Source organism: Sinocyclocheilus rhinocerous, unplaced genomic scaffold, assembly GCF_001515625.1.
Source record: "Sinocyclocheilus rhinocerous isolate Xijiao unplaced genomic scaffold, SAMN03320098_v1.1 scaffold241, whole genome shotgun sequence".
NCBI classification, from domain to species: domain Eukaryota; kingdom Metazoa; phylum Chordata; class Actinopteri; order Cypriniformes; family Cyprinidae; genus Sinocyclocheilus; species Sinocyclocheilus rhinocerous.
Window position 1 is genome coordinate 2,188,966 of NW_015659312.1, and position 22,618 is coordinate 2,211,583.

The 22,618-nt window shown below is 36.3% G+C and overlaps 4 protein-coding genes across 7 annotated transcripts in view; 3 read left to right on the forward strand and 1 right to left on the reverse strand.

Annotated features, from left to right (window-relative positions):
- Nucleotides 1-5,555, forward strand: part of LOC107723524 (F-box only protein 32-like) — an 8,811-nt gene extending 3,256 nt beyond the window's left edge. For both annotated transcript variants that reach the window (XM_016532193.1, XM_016532194.1), the window contains 5 exons: nucleotides 2,092-2,185; nucleotides 3,601-3,785; nucleotides 4,261-4,443; nucleotides 4,611-4,754; nucleotides 4,868-5,555. In XM_016532193.1, coding sequence (XP_016387679.1) covers nucleotides 2,092-2,185; nucleotides 3,601-3,785; nucleotides 4,261-4,443; nucleotides 4,611-4,754; nucleotides 4,868-4,957 — 696 coding nt within the window. In that variant the 3' untranslated portion in view covers nucleotides 4,958-5,555. The remainder of the gene's footprint in view (nucleotides 1-2,091; nucleotides 2,186-3,600; nucleotides 3,786-4,260; nucleotides 4,444-4,610; nucleotides 4,755-4,867) is intronic.
- Nucleotides 5,556-8,661: 3,106 nt separating this feature from the next.
- LOC107723525 (PRELI domain containing protein 3A-like) lies at nucleotides 8,662-12,011 on the reverse strand. Its single transcript, XM_016532195.1, has 6 exons — nucleotides 11,862-12,011; nucleotides 10,789-10,957; nucleotides 10,042-10,131; nucleotides 9,822-9,892; nucleotides 9,539-9,641; nucleotides 8,662-9,117 (listed from the first exon to the last, which is right to left on the reverse strand). The coding sequence occupies exons 1-6, from the start codon at nucleotides 11,891-11,893 to the stop codon at nucleotides 9,109-9,111; spliced, it is 474 nt and encodes a 157-aa protein (XP_016387681.1). The 5' UTR covers nucleotides 11,894-12,011; the 3' UTR covers nucleotides 8,662-9,108.
- Nucleotides 12,012-12,428: 417 nt separating this feature from the next.
- LOC107723556 (uncharacterized) lies at nucleotides 12,429-15,585 on the forward strand. Its single transcript, XM_016532243.1, has 5 exons — nucleotides 12,429-12,536; nucleotides 13,132-13,395; nucleotides 13,526-13,576; nucleotides 13,920-14,054; nucleotides 15,000-15,585. The coding sequence occupies exons 1-5, from the start codon at nucleotides 12,509-12,511 to the stop codon at nucleotides 15,188-15,190; spliced, it is 669 nt and encodes a 222-aa protein (XP_016387729.1). The 5' UTR covers nucleotides 12,429-12,508; the 3' UTR covers nucleotides 15,191-15,585.
- An 852-nt stretch (nucleotides 15,586-16,437) lies between these two features.
- Nucleotides 16,438-22,618, forward strand: part of LOC107723555 (TBC1 domain family member 31-like) — a 17,413-nt gene continuing 11,232 nt past the window's right edge. For all 3 annotated transcript variants that reach the window (XM_016532241.1, XM_016532240.1, XM_016532242.1), the window contains exons 1-16: nucleotides 16,438-16,741; nucleotides 16,822-16,968; nucleotides 17,065-17,180; nucleotides 17,264-17,442; nucleotides 17,532-17,683; nucleotides 17,761-17,920; nucleotides 18,191-18,391; nucleotides 18,824-18,988; nucleotides 19,170-19,249; nucleotides 19,378-19,524; nucleotides 19,655-19,788; nucleotides 19,907-20,040; nucleotides 20,154-20,333; nucleotides 21,062-21,294; nucleotides 21,394-21,546; nucleotides 21,649-21,784. In XM_016532241.1, the coding sequence (XP_016387727.1) occupies nucleotides 16,659-16,741; nucleotides 16,822-16,968; nucleotides 17,065-17,180; nucleotides 17,264-17,442; nucleotides 17,532-17,683; nucleotides 17,761-17,920; nucleotides 18,191-18,391; nucleotides 18,824-18,988; nucleotides 19,170-19,249; nucleotides 19,378-19,524; nucleotides 19,655-19,788; nucleotides 19,907-20,040; nucleotides 20,154-20,333; nucleotides 21,062-21,294; nucleotides 21,394-21,546; nucleotides 21,649-21,784 (2,400 nt within the window). In that variant the 5' untranslated portion in view covers nucleotides 16,438-16,658. The remainder of the gene's footprint in view (nucleotides 16,742-16,821; nucleotides 16,969-17,064; nucleotides 17,181-17,263; nucleotides 17,443-17,531; nucleotides 17,684-17,760; nucleotides 17,921-18,190; nucleotides 18,392-18,823; nucleotides 18,989-19,169; nucleotides 19,250-19,377; nucleotides 19,525-19,654; nucleotides 19,789-19,906; nucleotides 20,041-20,153; nucleotides 20,334-21,061; nucleotides 21,295-21,393; nucleotides 21,547-21,648; nucleotides 21,785-22,618) is intronic.

Genomic DNA, 22,618 nt, shown 5'->3' on the forward strand with positions numbered 1-22,618 from the left:
AAATCCACAGGAAGTGGTGAGGTCACGCAGTCCGTGACGGACAGATCTTTAACGGCAGGATTTTGTGGTAATACAGTACATCCAAACGCTCGCCTATCATTCATCGACCTCAAATATATGGCTTATAATCTGAAATATGTAAGTAGTAGCAACTTTACATGGCCGCTCAATCTAACGTTAACCTAGAAAAATGTGCGCTATTCAAGTGTCTGTGCGGAGTGTGAAAGCTGAACAGTAGCGTGCTCACAGCATGACAGATGGAGAGCACCGGTGCAGTCACTTGCTCTTAAAATACTCCATTTTGGTCATACAGATAAGAGTAATACATCTTTCGAATCCGTAAAGCCTCTACGTTTATTTGTGTGCACTCACTATAACAACAAAACATTGCGCTTTTGTAAAATAATGAAAGCAAACAGGATGCACTTTCTGCCGTCTCGGCCTCTGTGAACTTGAGCGCGAAAATCCGTGTATACTTGCTGTACAGACATGAAAAATATATCTATAGAGAGTGAAATGTCTACTTTCAAATGAAGCAATTCAAATCTGAAAAAAAAAAAAAATCTAATGTTCTCAGATTATGTATCCATATGAAACTTGCATGCAGGCGCATCCACTACTGTGGAGATGAGTCAGGCGTCGCCGAATTCATCTCTTAAGTCGAAAACACTAGTTTATCAATAGATTATTAAAATGTTAATGCAGTTTAATCTTACTGTTTTTCCCTAACACATTCATCGTCATTACTTCTGCCAGTGTGCTGTGGCAAGCTTTATGTGTGCGCTTGAGCGCTTATTAGGCGATTGTAGGCAATTAAAGGCTCATTAGCATGATTTCAATGGTTTATTAATAAACGTGCGATTAGTCGACTAATGCTTAAAATGAACGACTACTAGTCGACCAGAAAAAGCTTTAGTTGAGGGCAGCCCTATACCTCGTAATATCATAGTACATCATATCACTGTCCTTTAGTTGTGTGAATTTACCTTTTATAATGATTACTGTTTAATACGAATAGCTTTTGCATGTCTTTGCAACTAACCCTGACACCATTATGAATAATTGTCATATTATTCCAAAGGGCTAGCCAAATAAAATATGCATCAAGCTAGTAAATTTACATCCTTTTATTTTCAAAAGTTCGAAGTCATTAAGATTTTTTAAGTACTTTCGTAATAATTTATTCAGCAATTAAATTGATCAAAAGTGACGGAAAAGACATCTTATAATGTTACAAAAGATTTCTGTTTTAAATAAATACTTTTGAACTTTTTATCTGTCAAAAACAAATCCTGATTTACACAAAAACAAAAATAAGAAATGTTTCTCGGGAAAAAAATAAATAAATCATGTGACACGGAAGACTGCAGTAATGGCTCCTGAAAATGAGATTTGCCATCACAGGAATAATTTGTAAAATATTTTAAATATATTACATTTGAAAAAATATTAAAATAGAAAAGGTTTTTTTTTTTTTTTTTTCTTTGGTCAAATAAATGCAACCTTGGTGAGCGTCTTTCAAAAACCTAAAAAATATCATACCAACCCAAACTTTTATTTTCCACAAAAAGGCACTTGGAGCAGCTGTCATCAGGGGCTCGCTGCAGGGGAGTGGGAGAATGACAATGCTCACATGTTGCTGGGTCGAGTGTGGGTCAGTGTTGCTCCATGATGTGGATTGTGCTGATATTACATGCCAGTAATGCCGCCCAACACAACACTGCTCTCACTATCTGCTCTTGGCTGTCCTTCCTTTTGAAAATGAACTTGGTGTTGGGAATCTATTTTTGTCCAACTGATTCCATGCATATACACAAACAGAATTACAGTAAAGTTAGCACTTTGTTTTACAGTCCATTTGAAACATCTGAAGGAGCGGTTACCTTTTTTTGTCTTCAAAATGTCTAAACAACAACACTGCTGACACAGACATAAGCCAGAATGCATTTGTAAGGGGAGAGAGCATCCCATTTCTGAGCCTTTTGTTTTTTGCCAAGGCTGAAGAGAGTGGAATATAACAGTCTGGAAGTAATGCTGGAACACACAGTCTCTTAGTCTGACCTCTAAAAAAATTTATGTCTAACATTTCAGCTGCTGGAGCTGATCGCCAAGTCCCAACTGCCTTCGCTGAGCGGAGTGGCACAGAAAAACTACATGAACATTCTGGAAAGGGTTGTGCAAAAAGGTAAGCTTTCTTGCTAGTGTCTCACATCTTCACCATATCATGCAAAACTATTAGCCAATGTGAAACATCAACAATGTGTGTTTACATTTATGTTCACAAAGCCTGTGATTATTTACTCTGAGGCTTGTACTGAAATTCTCTTGTGGTTAATAAGATATAAAAATGAGGCAAACATCTGTCATAACAGAATAGCTGTTTATTCTGTTGTCTGCAATCTCTTGCAACAAAATTAGTTTGATGGGCTTGACCAGTAGCTCATAGCTGAATGGAAATGTCATAATTGCCTGCGCTGGAAAGAGCGACAAACCTCAGAGAGCAAACAGGAACCTCAGCTGTATTGTAAACCAAAAGTCGTCTCAGCTAAACAAAGGTGCAGGTTGTTATGGGAAACTAAACTGCTCACTTGTAGGCCATGTCATACCCAAACCGCTATATGTCTTAATCATACACTGTAAAAAAATCCAACTTTCGAAAAGTTCTACTAACCAATGTAAAAAAGTAGCCTGAACAAAGAATTTTTAGTAGAAGTCGGTTAAATTTTTTGTGTGAACTGAACAAAAATACTCTAAACGCGTCGCTAACAGAAGTTGTTTTGTTTACCTTACTTAGATACTCAAGTATTTGTTCACAACATATCCAAATGTTCTCCCAACTTTTCAAATTGAGTCATCTGAACAAACAATTTTACATTGAACAATATTGCACAAGTTCCCAGCATGCATTGCAGCTTGAAAACATTTGTTAATAATTACTAAAATATTATCATTGTTTTCAATTTTACTGGCTTAATTTATGCTGCTGCTGCTGTTGTCACTGTCAGTTAGCCGTCATGTGGATCAGAGTTCATATTTTTACTGATTTAAAACTTGTTGATCCTCACCATGGTTGAGAATCATGTTCTGAGGTACTGTATATGTGCATCTCATTGCAACTCGTTTAATACATTTGTCTCTGCATACATGTTTGCCTTTTAGTTTTAAGAGGCAAATACTACCCATAACATGTAGAAGGCTTTGAAAATAAACATAAATCTAAAAGAAAGAGGATTGATAAAAAAGATTAGCATTGCTAAATGCTAAAAAATATTTGGTTGCTCTGACAGATCTTTTAACACTCAGTAGACTGACTTTTATTCATTAGATGAACTAAAGTTTTTAAGTTGTCGGTTGCTAGATGGGTTAACTTAACAAGTTGAGTGTGATAGGTTGCCTTATTTTTTTTGAGTTAGGTCAATTTTATTTATTTTTTTACAGTGTAACGGAAAGGTATTCTGTTTTGATATGTGTGTTATGAAAGCATCAGGCATGAACTTAAAGTATCCTGTGACACACACCAGATCCTGTCAACACTGTGGTACTGTTGTTGTGCGTCCTTGAACTGGTAGTTACTAACTAAACATTTGCACTCTTTTCCAGTTCTTGAGGATCAGCAGAATGTTCGACCGATTAAAGAACTGCTGCAGACACTATATGCGTCATTGTGCAGTCTGGTTCAGGACATGGGCAAGTCCGTCCTTGTGGGGAACATCAACATCTGGGTGCACCGCATGGAGAACATACTGCAGTGGCAACAGCAGCTTGACAACATTCAGATCAACAGGGTAAGTGTAAACCTCACTTTATTTCGTTAAAGGGATGGTTCAACCAAAAAATAAATTCTAAAATTCTGGCATCTTTTATTCACTCTCATGTCACTCCAAATCTCTGACTTTCTTCCACCAAAGGAGAGATTAGCAGTATGTTTTAGTATGCTGCTCTTTTCTGAAAAATGAAAGTGGATGGAAAAGGATATTAAAAAACAACAACACAAAAGCACCTTAAATATTACTTGTGGACTAAAATTTTTATTTTTTCTGATTAACTTAAATTTCAGTAAAAATCTTGACATCACCATTCACTGTCATTTGTCAGTTTTAGTTGACAATAACAACACTGGTACAGTAAATTATTTTTTGGGGGGTGTACTATCCCTTAATGCTACAAAAAACACTGTCTGATGGCATACAGAAAATACTTTATATTGTGCTCAGATTGTGAATGTAAACAGAAACACTTTTTCTTCGTTCATTTGTCCAGCCCACAAACACAGGGATGACCTTCCTTGATCTTCCGGCTAGCTTACAGCTGAACATCATGCACCGTCTCTCAGATGGACGAGATCTGGTCAGCCTGGGTCAGGTATGCCCTGACCTTACTGTGCTGTCAGAAGATCGGCTGTTGTGGAAGAAACTCTGCCAGTATCACTTCACAGACAGACAGGTACACGTTTGTGGCTCTTCAAATGGAATGTAACACTCTTAAGGTCTTGCTTGATGGCAGAGAGGATGAATCTTGCTTATTTATGTGACTGTTTATATCTTAAATCTGCTCATAAATACCTTGCATACACTAAATTCGGCTAAAGTAATTTGCTATGGTCTTCACAGATCCGAAAGCGCCTAATGATGTCAGAAAAAGGACATTTGGAATGGAAAAAGATGTATTTTAAGTTGTGCCGGTGCTACCCTCATAAGGAGCAGTACAGTGACACATTACAGTTCTGCACACATTGCCACATCCTGTTTTGGAAGGTGAGACTAAATTAATTTCTAGCTTTTCACATTTTATTTGAAAATATCGACCCATTTTTCATTTATGGTCCTTTTATGGCAATAACTGATTTTTTTTTTCCTGTTCACTTCAGGATACAGATCATCCTTGCACTGCCAACAACCCAGAGAGCTGCTGCAAGGCCGTGTCTCCACAGGGTTTTATCAACCTTTTCAAGTTCTAGGGGGCACTGCATTGCTGCTATGTACATAGTGTCAATAGTGCAAAGGATTCCTGGATGACTTGAGGCAGGGAAAAATGGGGTTGCATTAGAAGCAGGTGTCATAATGTTTTGTGGGAAGCTTGGAAACTGAATGTACTTTAGAAATATGCAAGATGAGAAACTAAAAAGCTGTGTTGGGGAAAAATATGCTCTGTTTATTTATAAAGGATTTATTTATATTTATTCAGCATGGATCTTGTTTACTCCAGGAAAAGTTACATTGAAGATTAGAAAAAGGATGTTTAAATTAATCCTACATGCATAAAAAGTTGCCCTTATGCTATCAGGATGCCCTGGTTTCTTCTGTGAATGTAATATAAGTTTGATTTTTGGCAACACAACATTTATTGTATGAAATTCAGATAGCATATTGGTGCTTTAGCAAGTGCATGAAATGGGAATGTTTACCAAAATGGCCTTAACACTGGTGTGCAATACTTTTCTAAGTACTTTTTTTCTTTCTTTTTTTTTTCACTTTTATACATTTGATATTTTCAGTGGTTTGTGATTTAAACATGCTTGTTTTTCTAAACACAATAAATACATAAGTATGTTTTAAGCAGATCTGAAGCGTAAACTTATTCTGAGTGGTCATAAGCAAATTTAAAAGATGTCATTTCATTTGCAGATGGTTCTTTCTGAATAAAACGTCTGAATCATATTCAGTTCTATAAGGGAATCGATGAATAAAATATTTATATAGATGCAGTTGTGAATTTATCACAATTCACAATAACTCATCACCTGTTGCATGTTTTGAATTTTATTTTTCCAACTTGTATTTCTCTGCTTACTATGTTATATTTGGTATTAGAAGGACATATATGACAAAGAAATATATACATGAGAATATATAAAGAACAAGAAGTCACTGGACTTGTTGATGAAATAACCCACAATCTATCATTGCCTTGCAAGATTTTTTTTTTTGATAAATTAAGAATTGAATATGTCTGGTGGTGACTATGGTTTTTGTTAAACTATAGATGTGGTCTACAAGTATGTGTGATACTGGGTACTTGTATTTACCTAAAACAACTAAATTCAATTGTGACTGCATCACACAAAGCACTAAATAATTCTGTACTAAAAATGTGTCTTTTTTTTATAGATTAGTTTTATTGTTGAATTACAGGTTATTTTGACATTAAAATATATCTCATGAAAAAATACTATGCTATGAGTCATATAAATATAATTAACAACCACTTTTATGCAGTCACGTCATGTGCTGCTTATTTTGCTATAACAAAACATTGCCATCAGTAAACAGCACAATTAACCAATACTGACTCTTCACTGTTGGAATCCATATCCACTGTGCATATTTATGCATGAATACAATGTGTAGCTCTCCATGTGCATAACCATTCAAATAAATACACATCACAGAAAAACTAGCATTAAAAGAAGAAATGTTCTAAAATTTAGTTTCTTTGAATAAATTCCACACCCTCCACATAGGAGAAAAAACAGGCTTTGGGCTGGCATTAAAAGAACATTTAATACCATGGCATTTACTTTATTAGCATATATTATGCATGACGTATATGTCTCCAGACCAAATAAAAAATGCATAAAAATGTCACAATTAAATATATTAAATGATGAAATATATATCAGGGGCGTTTCCTCCGAGGAGGCAAAGGAGGCAGTGTCTCCTCAAAATATTGGAATATTGGATGAGAAAACAAAATCGTAGTAGAAAAATAAAACGGCGCCAATATTACAAAATATAACATTAAAAAATGTATAAATCACTCGTTTTTCTAAAGAAACACTGTCCAACAGCGACACCAGCAAGTAATGTTACAGCGGGAGTCCGCGTCTCTATCGCCTCCACTGAGCCCATTGAGTTTTAAAGGGCACCCATTATGCCCCTTTTTACTAAATGTAATATAAGTCTCAGGTGTCCCCAGAATGTGTCTGTGAAGTTTCAGCTCAAAATACCCCACAGATAATTTATTATATCATTTTGAAAATGCCTATTTTGAGTGGAAGCAGAAACAAGCTGTTTCTTACGGTGGCCGAGAAGTGCAAAGCAAATCACAATTCTGAAAACAAAATAACAAATTACAAACAGCAGAGTCGTGGTAGAAAGTTCGGAGATGGTATTAAAGTAGCTCAGTTTAAATGTATTGTATGAATTGCCCTTACTCTGGAATAAAAAATATGGGGTGTCTATTTACATTTAGTTAAAAGTAGCTGTAAATCATCAGCTTCAGTGGCGCAGATGGATAAGTGCGTGTCCTTTGCTTTTTGACGCGATCGACCCGGGTTCGATCCCGTCTTTTGCCGAACTTTTTTTTCCTCCCTTTTCAAATCTCGTATCACATCGTAAAGGCATTTATTTTCAATAAAAATTAATTATCCATCTGTGCCACTGGAGCTGATGATTTACTGTCACTTTTAACTAAATGTATATATACACTCCGTATTTTTTATTCCATAGTAATGGCAATTCATACAATATATCTTTAAATGCAAATGAGCTTCTGCTCCCCGCCCACTTTTCCAGAATAGGGATGTGCCTTTACAGCTCCTACCTCAAATACTCTGCCAAAAAACATCTGTTTGGTTTTGATCATGTATATTGTGCTGAAATCATGCATTTTAAAGCCATATCAGTTTGAACTTCTGATATAAGGTTTTCTGAGCACACACATCCGATGCACGCGCACAGGAAGTTCCATGTTTGTGACCAATATTTACCGAGCTCTGATGACTGATGATCTGTAAAATAAATGTAACGTTCACACATGGCTTTAATGAATAGAATATTGATTAGTGATAGTGTAAGTGATAGTGTAAGTAATGTTTATTTAACCTAGAAAATGTGACTGGGACATGAATTTACATTTGATTGATTTATTTTATTTTATTTTTAAAGAAAGAAAAAGAAAAAAACTTTGCCTCCTTATTTCAGAACACCACCGCACACCACTGTTCTGAAACTGGTCATCAGGAACTGCTAGATTACTCAATTACAAACCAAGTTTCAGTTTGCTTACTTCTAGTGGGTAGTGTTTCATCATTGGGGAAGAAATGCTGACCATTTCATTAATTGAAAAAATACAATTAAGGAAACAATTAAAGAGGTTACAAATATACAATAACAAGGCAGTCTTTAAGTCAAGTAGTAAAATAATAATAAAAAAATGCTAAAACAAAATGCTGTCTGCCCATTTGAGCTTTTCGAAGCGCTATTTAATATATTTTGAAACAGGTTTTCTTTATAACTGTCTCGCCAATAGGGGGCTCCATAAGAAGACCTTAACATTTATTTGTTTATATACTTTGACAAGCAATGTTTGTAAATATCAAACAATTTACAAATGTAAGTTACATAAGTTTTGTTGAAGTTGATACACTGAACTGTTAAAGAAAACAGTTAATAATTTAACAAACATATGCATTGTAACTTTTTTCTACAGTAATATTATAAGAATAAAATAAAATAAGTTGTTATTTTTCATATAAATAACCATAAATAAGCATTCGTTCATATCATTCTACTAAATAAAATAAAAGCCTCACAAATGGGTTGACAATATGTTCACAATGTGTTAAGCAACATAAACATATTTGAAATATAGGACTTTTTTTTAAAGTAAACACTAAAAAAATGACTTTTGATAAGTTATAGAATCTATCCTACAAGTTTTAGCTATACTTTATCTGTTAATTACACTTTATGACTACCCATGCAAACTTTAAGAAGCCAACAACAAAATTACCTCATATTCCCCTTAATCGTGATTTTAAGAACACATGAAACATTTTTATTCCATTTCTAGATACTCTGAACTTTAAGGTGCTTAATTCCAAATTAACATCCAATCGATACTGGGATCCCTGTTATGGCATTAAAAGAACTCTAAAATAGGAGGTAGTCAGTGCAATGCATATTTTGTAGCGACATTCAAAACTATACGTTTTGTCTGTAATAGTGCAATTTTATGAGGTTTTAAATCCAACAGTGCATAAATGAGCACTAATTTGACTACCTTCGAGTACAAACATCAACACAAAGCGAGACGGGGCAAAGTCAGGCAGGCCAGATGTGGTTTCAGAGCTGGTGCTGCTGCTGCTGCTGATCATGTGGTCCTCATTCATGGGCTCTGAAATCACAAATGAAACACATATTTAAAGTAAATGAACATTATAAAAACATCATGCCTTGTCTATGTCTCAGCATGAAACAGACAAAAATGATATTATATATATATTTAATGAAACTACTTGTTGTTCATAGAAACAAAAACAAGCAAAAAACGTCCACAAAAACAACAGGGTTTCCTAGATAGGGACAAAACCACATTATCAGTGCTTTTAGGTTGCTTATTTTTGGACCTTCTCTGATTGTGTCAGCAAGAGAATAGGAACTACTAAGTTCCCATTTATTCAGAAAATAGCAAACTTTCATCAAGGATTTGTAATGAACACGTGACATGGTGACACAATGACATGATGTTAGGTGGGATATTCCAAGGATATCTGGTCAAATTAATATTTTTCATTACATTATACAGAATGATTTACCTTTCTTGCATTGGCTGACATGGTTAGAGCCATCAGCCCCTCAAGGTAGCTGCTCAGACTGATCCCCTTCACCGTGATGATTGCCTCTTGGGTTAATACAGTGCTGCAAAAGTAAAGCAAACATCATTTTCAGAAACTGGTGTTACTAGTTTGATATTTGATTTAACTTATTATTATATTACTTTCTATTTGTAAGGCTTGCATGTATGTGCATAGATATACATGCAGATATTACAATTAGATGACAATTACATGAAATACGATTACAACTGGATTTACTTACGCCTCTGGATTTTCTGGATGAGGCCTGTAGACGAGCCTTTCATCAACTGATATTAAATTAGTTAGGGTTATCTGAAGGAGAAAAGGAATTTCTTTAGTACAGCATAAAATGAAGATAAGAATTCATGTCATATCGATAAAACCACTTTCTATTAACAAAATAATCTGATTAGAATAGCTTTCAATAATTAATAGCTGTCAAATGGTAAACAAATACTCACATTTGTTGAGCAAAGCTCCATTTTTTTTTCTTCTGGGTCCACAATGGAATGTTCTTTTACATACGTGATGGTTCGATTTGTCCCCAAAATCTAAGGAAAAAAACATTTAAGATTCTTATAAGCCAGAGATTCTCAATTAGGAGGCCCCAGCAAACTTCCAAGAGAGCCTCAATATGACGTAAAATGATTTAAAATGATCCAAAACAACTGAAAATCAAATATATTTCTTATTTTAATTCACTGCCTCTGTGACAGTTTTTGAAGAACCAAGGTCGCCATTGTCTTGAAAAACCTGGATATATGAAGTAGTCTATAGTAATATTATAAGTTTGATTTCTAGTTATGCTAAGCTCTAATATATTTATCAGGTAGAAATAATTCTGAGTATAAAAATATTGTTTAAAAATCCTTATCCTTAATCTTTATTCAGTAAACCATGAACAACTGGAAAAACATGGGGCCTTTGAATATTGTTGTGGACAAAATATGGCCTTGGAGTCAAAAACATTGCGAACCACTGGTACGTACTGTTAGAGTGTTATATACACTTTCATATTGCTGAAACTATTAAATATCGCTTCGGATTGTTAATACGATTGTTAATTTACATATATAAATATATATGATATGTAAAATGTAAAAGCTGTAATGTAAATAAGATGTCAAATATATAAATAAATATGAAGACTACATATTTCAATACACATGAAGACAATATTTTTAGCAGTGTGAAGCATATCTTCTAACCGCTCTGACAACCCCTGGAAGCCCCCACTCTGTGCTGAGGAGCCGATGACTGTGTAGACGTCCATGTGTGTCCAAGTTCCTATCAAGAACGTCCACTCCAACAACACTAGGGTTCATTGGATTAGGATACTTCCTCATAGCTGCTTTGATCACAGTCTCCCAAGGGTAGCTGCGTGAATACAAACAAAAACACATGACAATAGATTTCAGCGGTTTATGAGGAACATCATTGTACTCACACTGACCTCATAGGCAAACCATATTCAAGGGAATTTTAGCTTAAATGCAAGCAGGAAGAATTTTTTGGCCAGTGTAGTTCATCATTATCATCAACGAACATCACGTCCATAACAAGAGACGCTGGGACCTTAAAAAAAGGTTTGTTTGAAATAATTGATTTCCACATAATGAATCATTTCTGAGTGAAACTAATGACAACTAAACAACAAAAAAAGAAACTAGGAAATATACGGTTTGCACAATTCTGTTTTGGAGGTGTGATGAATCATGCTGAATAAAAAAGAACAGACTGAGTTTGTTTGGTGGTTTTAGTTGGTTTAAGGTCTTAGCTCGTTTGAGGTGGTCTCGTCGGCTTGTTTAGCTGGGTAGCTAAAAAAATCCATTCTAAAGCAGACCAGCCTGAACAGGTTGAAATAACATCAAACCAGCTTAGGCTCTTTATCAATATGGAAATACACCACATTTTAGTCAACTTTTGAAATTTACTGACAGTCAGGGGAAAAAATTGTAATTTCCGTAAAAAACCTAAATAATATGTAACTACATTTATGAGTTTTATAGGCTATATAAAACTCATAAACTGCATAACTGTAATAGACGTTAACCGACAAGCAGGCCCAAATTAATGTATATTCGCAACTAATGCTCAAATTTGTGTTATGTGCAAGAATAGATTGCTTAAAAGCTAAATACACAAAAATGTCCAAAGGAAGCGAGCTACGCTGTTCCCGGATTCTAGCGCTAAAGGGAATCGGGATGCAAATCATGACAGAGAGGATGCTGGAATCTGTGCACGCGAGCGCTGCATTCGTCCTAAACGCTGCTTTCTCTACCCGAATATGTGCTCAGTGCTCCAAATCTTCATTTTTGCGACAATTTGAATGTGCCTCCAAACGATGGTGGACTGTAGATCTCATACACTCGTGTTTTCTCGCTCTGCTCCCATTATACCGGCTCCGAGATGCTCCTCATCTAATCAAGTGCAACGGAACCTCCCTGTTAAACCAGCAACTACCAACAGAGATCAAGCTTTGTGCTACTGACGCTTGTAGACGACTTGATGTACATCAGTGTTGCGCTACAAACGTGCAAAAGTGACTTTATGGTTGATAAATAATGTGTTGTTCATTTAAACGCTCGGATATTAGGCGCACAATAAACTAGATTATTTACTCCCTTTTTCTGTTCATTTGACTGATACATGAAAGTGTTAGAGTGCCACTAAATTGCGATTATTGAATATGACGCACATATTTAAGACTTAAAACGTTTGCTGTTGTTGTTGTTCATATGACACTAAAAGCTGCGGTTAGCCAGAATGACAAAATGCAAATGGGGAATTCATGTCTGGAATTTACATTCTTACCGCGCATGCGCATTTACTCATACGTATATTAATGGCAGAAGTGTTTCGTTTTCAGATGCCATCCGAACCACTTTACTTTGTGGCGTTATTGGTATTATTTGTGATTACTAATAGATGGACAGCACGGTTGTTATATCCTCCGGTAAGTTTCGAACAAGTATGTTGTTTTTTGTTAGTTTGTTTTGGGGAAGTAGGCTAGTAGCCTAAAAGAATGTGACAACAAGGAAGCGCAAAAAAAAAAAATCATTATAGCTGTCAATCAACTGTATGTCGGATTCAGTAGTAAAGCAAATGCAGGGTGAACGATGCAAAACAGTTATTGGTACAGTATAGTAGTAATAGAGGACGGATTTAAAAAAATTTTTTTAATGCCACAACCTTCCCAAATGTAAATGCTTAAGAACAATATGTAATTTCAACTGATTTCGACTGATAATTCTAGATTTTTGAGCACAGATAATGATACTGTTAGATGAAATGGCTGGTGATTTTAATTTTTTATCAAATATGTTTCTGTAATTTAAATAGGCTACTACAAAAACACAACAACTTTTTTTTATGAACAGTTTCTGAAAGTTTAACATGTTAAGATCAAGGCAATTGAGTATTAAACTTATTCGTCACACTTTATCCTAAGTACAACTTTTTATACATTTATTGGATGTATTCCATTATTTCTTTTCCCTTTGAAGCTTCTTGTGTTTTAAACAACTCTCTCTTGTTCTTTTTCACAATAGATAAACAATTGCAGCGCTATTTGGGCTTCCTAAGTAAGTGTATGACTGGGTATTTGGTTCAAAGGATGTCCAGCTGTTTGTCCCGATCCCGCACAATCACGGCGTATGAAGCACAGTTTATCGCATCCCAGCCCACGGACATGCAGAAAGCCTCCAGGCTGATGCAGATTGTCATTAAAAAAGGCCAAAATGCATGCAGTTCGTTCCTCAGATGCCTTGGAATTTGTGACCCGGTGTTGTATGAGAATGTTACAGGATTTCCAGGTTGGACAATCTATCAAAAATGAACACACCTTTGAAATAGATCTTTGCTACTGTCTGAATTGTTTATTCATTACTTATTTTTCTCTTTCTTTCTTTTCTTCTTTTCTTTCATGCATTTGCTGTCATTCAGCACAATTTAAGCAAGAGGACCATCAACATGTAGAGGAAATTCCTTTTTCAGGTAGATATTTTTGCATATTTTGCCTTACTGGTGATGTACCTTGTCATAGACTATTTTTCATCTTTGCCCTGTTGTTTTAGGAAGTATCAGGCTAGAGAAATCATTTAGCAATTCCTGTTCAGTGGTTAATATTCCACCTTACTTCCTGTTGTTGTCTCATTATTGTTTGAAAGATTACCTCACCCACTTAGTATTACAGGTATTGCTGTGGAAAACCGCATACTTTACTTCTCAAAAGTATGCATGACTAAGAGCCTTGTTTTGCTGTCCCACATCCCTTTAATGCAATGTGTTGTGTGGTTGCTCATATTGATGTCTTTTGTTTTTTGTCTTCTCTTATCAGAAAAATTGCAGTTTACACCTTGTATTATAAACATACAAAACTCTTCCCTGACCAACTGTATTATTGGGAACAACAATAGCCAATGCATTACCTGTGACCAGCATTCTTTGCTCACTCAGAATGATGCAAACAGTGGTAAGTACTGTGCCGCAGGAAATATAGGTCAAATTCTTTTAGGGTTATAGAGGTTATATCTTTATGCATGAACAGTTTATTGTATTTTTATACATTTATATAAATTGATAAAAATGGAAGCATAACCTATATAACTATTTAATACTGTTATGTTTGTAATTAATTATTTAATAATTAATTATTATATAATATAATTATTTTATTGTTCCTCAACCTACATAAATTAGGCTAAGTTTGATTTTAGACATAAAAAACAGAAGAGTTTCTGCGGGTCTTAAAAAGGTGTAATTCACACCTTCCAAAAATTAAGGCCAGAGAATAGGTCTTGAATTGGAGCAGAAAGTCTTAAAGGTTGCAAGCACTGCCAAAATAAAAATAAAAAGCTTAAATCAAGATACGTTTACTTGGGAGGCAAGTTTAGCACATGAAGCCTTGTTTTCTGAGAAATTGCTTTAAAATTACATTAAAATTACGTTAGTTAATGCTTAAAACAATACCAAACATCTGTCAGTTGGGAATTTTTCTGAGCCCATTGGCAGATATTTATTTTAATCAAAACCCACTTAATTTTGATCAGTTTCTCAGAAAACTAAATTTTTTGTTTGATGTCATTTTGCTTCTCAAGTAAATGTATCCTCATTTAAGAAGCTTTAGACATTTGCAGTGAAAAACAAGACAAAAATACTGATTAATCCATAATTTTCTTACAGTGTGACTGTGATCAGAAAGCACAGTAAAAGTTATTTCTATATTCTAGTGGTTGGGAGCAGAGGTATTCAAGTCATGATTTATTAATGTACTGTCTTCTATTCAAAAATGGTCTTAAAGTCTTTAAATTTACCTTTATAAACCTACAGAAACCAGATTATTATAAGAATGATAGAATAGATGAATAAAAAACACCACTTTATTTCTTCTTCCTTTTTTTTTTTTTTTTACAAACAGTGAATGAAATGGCGGACAGTCAGAGCCATGATCAGCTGATCCCAGTGCAGGATACAATAAGTGGCAGCAGCGTTCACATGGAGAGATCCAACATAGAGTATGTTATTATAGGTGACCGTAACAGTATGACAGTCACTGAGAACTCGGAGGTTGAGGAAGATACAGAGATTGAGCCTGAAGAGATTAGTTAAAAGATGTGAAATAGTGGGCAGGAGGTCAGACCCACAGTTTTGGAGAACTGCAGATTGTCAACTCGCCTTAACAGGCCTGACCTATGATTGTACACTGGAAGCATAATATATGCTTTAAACTGACCAATGCTCAGGTCTTCAGCAGGAGCTACCAAGCACACTGAAACATTATCCTTTATCGTGGATTTTCTAAACCTGTGTGCCTTGAGGTGGCAATGATATTTGATACTGCTTTAATTGCTACGGAACATGACTACTACTGACGGTTTTAATGGGTACACCAATATTTATTTGCTTAACAGAAATGTATGAAAGTAAATGTGTTGACTGACATTGCAATCAGTTGTTATTCAGTCTTTTACAAGCTTTCTGTAATTATACATAAATGTTGTTTACACAGGCTTGTGTCTTTTCAGTAATATTTGTATATTTAACTTAACGTCTATATATAACTTAAATATCTATTGACATTGTGATGGATATTCTCCTGATGTTTCAATAGTTATTCTGTAATAGTGTATTTCTGTTCTTTTTTTTTTGAATTTCTAATCATTTTATTCATATTACTAGGTGATAAAACCTGTACTGTACTGTCATTTTATGTACTGAATAAGGCATGTAGCTGACACATTTGTGATTTTGGAGTAATATTTTGAAATAAATGTGAAATTTGAAATGAAAGCAATCAGAGTGCTCTCTCAGCTGATGTAGGTGTCAAGACAAAAATATTACAAAATGAAAGGTCTTTACTGTAAATAAATGTACTTCTTAAAATATTTATTTAATTCACAGCAGTGTAAATAAATCAAAGACATTTTGGCTGAAAGCCTTGTCCAAAATTAAAGAAGGTCTGCACTCTAAATAAATGTCCTTTTAATGATATTTAATTCATAGCAGAGTACATACATTTAGACATGTGTATTTTTATACATTGTCTGTATTTTAAATGACCTTTGCAAATTACAAAATTAAAAAACAAGATGATTTTTGCTAATTCACACATCCACCCAAATAATGTTTTGATTAGTTTAAACAAGAGATTTATACATTTAAACAAGTGATTAAATGAATTCACTTTTAATATTTTATTAATTTATTTGTAGTATTTATTTTTTATATGAAGTAATTATTATTGTTTATATACCTACTTTTATTTGATCACATAAGGTCACGTGACATTTCCAACAAGTGTTTACATGCGTTACTTCCTCCAACTGAAAGTTGCGTCTTGCTGCCTGGTTCTTTATTTAACAAATACTAGCATAAATGTTTTTTGTTGTTGTTTGTTTAGTTTTTTTTGTCACTAATACAGTGAATCTCGACATGAGACTAAGGTTTAAAAACTATCTTGACAGACACTCATTAATGAATTTATGAAAATCGTTTGCAGTCATTGAATTTCCCGCTGCGATGCGCGTGTGAGGCGGGAGGCTGTTTGCTGGAGTAACTAACCGGAGAGTCGAAGTCGATGCTAATCATGCAAGTTACAGATATTGGGTCCAGAGAAGATGGGAAAATATGGCACAGAAAATCAGTATCATCAAAATATGGGTAAGTGTGATATAACCAGCTTGGATCAAACTGTTTTATGCAATGAGAAGAGATTCAGTTATGCATGTATGTATTTCCAGCGTCTTGGCCACTGTGACACGAAACGCGTCTGCTCGTCAAACCAAGACGGTTCGATTCCTGCAAGTGGCTTTTGACACCACAGGAGAGTCGTTTCTTGCTGGTGATCATCATGGCAATATTTATGTGTTTGACATTAGCAGAAACAGGTAGACTATATTTTCCCCTTTTAACTTTTAATACGCGTTCAGTTCTGTTGCTTTATCATAATTCTCGTATGCGTCTTAACGTTCATCGTTCGACAGATTTAAGCTGGTCCAGAAAACAGGCCAAGCATGCACTGCTTTAGCGTTCAACTTGAGAAGAACCACAGAGTTCCTGGTTGCTCTGGCTGATTATTCCATTAAGTGCTTTGACAAAGGTAAGACCCATTATTATATTTTTCTCATAAAGGCCTGCAAATGGTTAACTGGTCTTCTAAGAAGCTTAAACTACTGTTTCCAGACACCAGACAGCCAGTGAGCTGGATGCGGGGTCACGAAGGTGCCATTTCTTCCCTGTCCATCCACAGTTCAGGCAGCTACGCCATCAGCACTTCCTCAGACACTGCTCAGCTCTGGAACCTTGACACCTTTCAGAGAAAGAGGAAGCTTAATGTTCGTCAATCAGTTGGCATACAAAAGGTTTGACGTCACTTATCTGTGCTTAAGCATTATATTATGGTAACAGCTCTGCGTCATTCCCTCATTCCTGTGGGGTTTTTTTTTTGTAGGTGTTCTTTCTCCCACACAGCAACACCATTCTCAGCTGCTTTAGTGACGACTCCATTTTTGCTTGGGAGAGCGACACTCTTTTTTGCAAGTATCAGCTGCCTGTTCCACAGGATGGGCCCAGAATATACTACAGGGCATTTGCTGTTACGCAGTAAGGCTGTAACACTTAGACCCTAAATTGGCGAAGCTCCAACTGGTATTGTATGTAATCATTTTGTTTCATTGTAGAGATGGGAAAACACTTGCTGCGGCTGGACGCTCCAACTTAGTCCATTTGTGGTGTCTGGACAGTCGACAGCTCTTGAGAGTAATACAAATGCCTCCAAAAGTCAAGACAGTAAGATTTGTGGATTTCCTGCCAGATAGTTTTGATGGCGGATCCAACCAGGTACTGATCAGTAGTCTGCTAACCTAAAAAACATATTTATTATTAAAAACATATTCATTTTATGTACGTTTACTGTATAACATGGAATCTTTATGGTTTGCTTTCAGCATATTGTGCCCTTGTTAGAGAAATTATCTCATTTCTTTTCTAACACTCAGCCATTAATGAGAAGAATAACAACTGATGAACTTGAAAAGTTCATGAAAAGTTTGCCCCTATTGTCCAGTTTATACGTTGGAAATAACTCATACTGTAATATTCTCTCCTCAGATTCTGGGTGTTTTAAGCCAAGATGACGTCTTGCGCTTTATCAACATACAGTCATGCAAGCAGTTCTTTGAAATAGGGTCCCATGAGGACGCCATCACATTGGCAGCCATTTGTCCTAAAGGCCACCATATTGTTGCTGTGATGGACAGTGGTGCTCTCAGAATATATGATGTACGAAGCCTTACCCCAGAAATCAGTAAGGTAAATTCTTATTTATTGTTCTATTTCAAATAAATGCTGTTCTTTTGAACTTTCTAGTATTAATCAAAGAATCCTGAAAAAAATTTCCGTATTTCTTGAGCACAAAATCAGCATATTCGAATGATTTATGAACAGTCATGTGACACTGAAGACTAGAGTAATGGTGACGGCTTTGCTATCACAGGAATGAATTAAATTTTTATAATATATTAAAATAGAAAAAAGTTGTTTTAAATTGTAATAATATTTGATATTTTAATAAATACAGTAAAAATAGTAATATTGTGATCAAATAAATGCAGCCTTGATGAGCATTAGAGACTTATTAAAAAAAAATTTAAAAACATGTACCAACCCCAAACTTTTGAATATATGTTAGTATAATGTATGTGTGTTGTATACTTTTTTTTTTTTACTCTTTTGTTTGTGTAGCCTCCCCAGCCTTTGTTGAAACAGGTCACTAAAGGCAAAAGCAGTGAGGGATCGTGTTTGAAAATGAAGGTTTATGCTGGGGCAGGTCAGCATGTGAAAACATCAGGACGCAGAATCCAATCCAAAGTTTTACCATCTGCTGTTTCCACACTGGATGACAAAGAGGTTCTGTTTATATTCAGTTTTGTTCAATATTATTTTTAATTCATTCATTTTTTTTATTTGGGGGTTGGGTGCCTATGACACCTTCTGTATTGCTTTTTCAAGACATTCTCTTTTATTTAACACCCCCTTATTTAACTTCTGACCCAGTTATAATCATATCTAATTAATCTGTTTTGTGTAGAATGATTTGCCTAATGGCCTTAACAAGAAAAGACTACAAGTGCTACTAAGAGCATTTGGAGAATACCCAGCCAAATACAGGTAATGTAATAAATGTGTCATGCAGAAGCAATGATATTTTGTTGATTTAATGTGAAGCTGTAGTCTGCGTCTCCACTTTATTTGTGTGTGTGTGTGTGTGTGTGTGTGTTTATTTGTTTTTCCGGCAGGATGTTTATTTGGCGTTCTCTATTGCATCTACCTGAGAACCATGCAGCTTTCAGCAGTCTGACTGACAAAGGCCTGCACTCAGCGTACGTGTGCCTTCAGGAGCACTACCCCATCAAAAGCCACAAACTACAGAGAGGCCTACAGAGGTGGACACAGCATCAATCAATTGATGATTTAATTGTATAGATATAGATTTACCCACTATAATATTATGTCAAAATCTTAAATTACATTCAAGTGTCATATATATTCATCTTTTCATTTCTGACCTGGCAGAGTGCTGTCTGCTCTTGCTCATTGGGCTGCTGTCTTTGGCGAGACTGATTATCTTCCTCTGCTGGCTTTCCCATTTGTCAAGCTGTTCCAGAACAATCCACTGATCTGCTTTGAAGTAGTGGCCACTGTCATTGGTAGGTAGTGCAAGGCAGTAGTGTAGTGTAGTGACATACCACTGGTCTCTTTGGCTGTGATTCAACGATTTGGTCCGTAGCTGAGAGACTTTAAGTGTCTTGAATTGCTCTTTTACAGTGAACTGGTGCCAGCACTGGTTTGAGTACTTTCCCAACCCTCCGCTTAATGTGCTGAGTCTGGCTGAGAATGTGCTGGCCCATCATGATAAAGAGCTGCTTCAGCATTTTGTTGCCTGTGGTGTTACCTCACAGGTAAAAGACTTTAACATAAGTGTTTATATGATATAGACTTTGACTTTCAAAGAATTTAATCTTGAAGCCAAAGATAAAGTGAATGCCCTACACACTGTGCTTTTCCTCTCCAGATGTATGCATGGCCTCTTCTTGAGACCCTGTTCTCTGAGGTTCTGATGACAGAAGAGTGGCTGAAACTGTTTGACAATGTTTTCTCAAACCACCCCTCATTTCTTCTAATGGCTGTGGTGGCATATGTCACCTGCTGCAGAGCACCGCTACTGCTTTGTACTGACAAGAAGGACTTTGAGGTATAACTTCAGACATTTTAAAGATGTTTTTACAATCACTAGCCATTTGAAAAATTTTATGAAGAACAAATTTGGCTTATCAAGACAAGTTTATTCCATTTAGGGGTGTTTATTATTATTTATTTATTTTTATATAAATAATATAATAAAACATAATCATCATAAATAAATAAATGGTGTCTGTAAAATATTAGACACATGAAATTGATCAAAAGCGACAGTAAAGACTTACATTGTTACTAGAAAATCTATTTCATATTAATGGCATTCTTTTTAACTTTCTATTGATCAAAGATTTTTTTTTTTTACAAAATTTTTCAACATTGATAATAATAAGAAATAATTTTGAGCAGCAAATCAATATATTAGAATGATTTCTGAAGGATTGTGTGAGTATGAAAACCGGAGGAATGGCTGCTGAAAATTCAGCTTTGCCATCACAGGAATAAATTGCAATTTAAAATGTATTCAAATAGAAAACAGTTATTTTAATTTGTAATAATATTTTGCAATATTACTGATTTTACTGTATTTTTGATCAAATAAATGCAGCCTTGGTGAGCATAAAATAATTATTTCAAAAACTTTAAAAGAATCTTATGGACCCCCAAACTTTTGAATGGTAATGTATACATTATTAAATGATTTATTATTATTATTATTAATAACAAATGCTAACATTATATACATTTTCTTTCTTTCTATTTTTTTCCCCTTCCACAATATAGTACTTTTTCCATCATCAGAATAGCTTGGACATCAGTGCTATGCTGAAGGAAACCTATCGGTTGATGGACAGCACCCCTGCGGACATCCAACCCAGCTCTGTGCTGAGTGACTTTGAACCTCTGACACAGGGGCAGTACCCCATTTTCAACAAATACCCCACCTTCATAGTGGAGTACCAGTCCCAAGAACGTGAGAGGATCCGGCAACAAGAAGTGGAATATCTAAGGGAAAGGTGTAAACTTTTATTCATTTGTAATACTGATATGACTGAGGTATTTCATACTTGATGCACATTTTACAAAAAAGCTTCGGCTTATGTTTGTCTATGAAGACAAGAGGTTCAGGAGCTGCACGCTGAAGCAGTCAGACAGCAGGCTGAGTTTGAGGCCTGGTACAAACAGCAGGAGTTGCTACTGCAAGGAGAAGAGCAACGCAGAAGGATCCTACAGGAAGAGGAGAGTAAACTTGCACAACAGCGAGCCAGGTGGGTCTCCCTCCATCTGTTAGACTTCTTGCTAATGACCTACTTCAATTTTGCAGTTTCACACACACTCACAGTTCAACTGACGTAACCCTCTGTGCTCAGATTAGCTGCTATGAAGCGCGAGCTGAAGGTGAAGGAGCTCAGTCTGGTTGATTCTTCTAGAAGACGTTTTCTTAAGCACCAGCAAGATCAGCGCAGAATACAGCTCAAGAGACTTGATGACGAAATCCAGAGAAAGGTACTTGTGTGTTGTTGCTTTACTTTTAATTGTGTAAATTAATCATATTACTTTTTGGTTCAAAAGTTTGAGGTTGGTAAGTGTAGCAAACGTTCGTAGTTCGGGAAGAAGGAGGCGGGAACCGGCGGACATTTAAACAAACTTTAATAATAAAATAAACAAACACAAAATAGCGCGACAGCCCCTCGCGGACGACTGTCGCGCACAAACAAAACCAAAACACAAAATAAACTCCAGGCCTGGTCCTCTCTCGTCTTTCACTGTTGTCGCTCCTACTTTTATCCTTCCGGAGCTCCTCCGTGAGACTCGAGACCGGTGAGTGGCGCAGGTGTCGCGCATTAGCAATTACTCCACCAGCCTCGCTCCGTTCACATGGCTCTCACCCTCTCGTCACATACCCCCATCGCCCCTCGCAGGCCGGGGGGTACTCACGAGACTGCGCTCTACCCCCCCCCCCTCCGGGGGAGCCGATCACGGCGGCCGCGGCGTACCTGGGGGTAAGGACAGACAGACGAGGCGAGAGAAAAGGAGACGGAAGGATGAGGAGAGACAGACGAGAGAGGGGAGAGAGGAAAAAAAAAATTCTTGTTCCGGTTCCCAGACACACTGCCACTCGGCCCTCCACCAGCTGGGTAAGCTCTTCCGCGATGCCAGGCGGCGGCACTGGACAGCCCTCGGTGGACGGCACGACACTCCTCCGCCGCCCAGTGGACGGCGACGGCTCCTCCGCGTTCGGGCAGCCGGCAGGAGTCCCCCGTTCCCTGCTCCTCCCCATCATGGCGGATGGCAGCAGGCTCCGGCCTCAGGCAAACGGCGGCGACTCCTCCGCTCCCT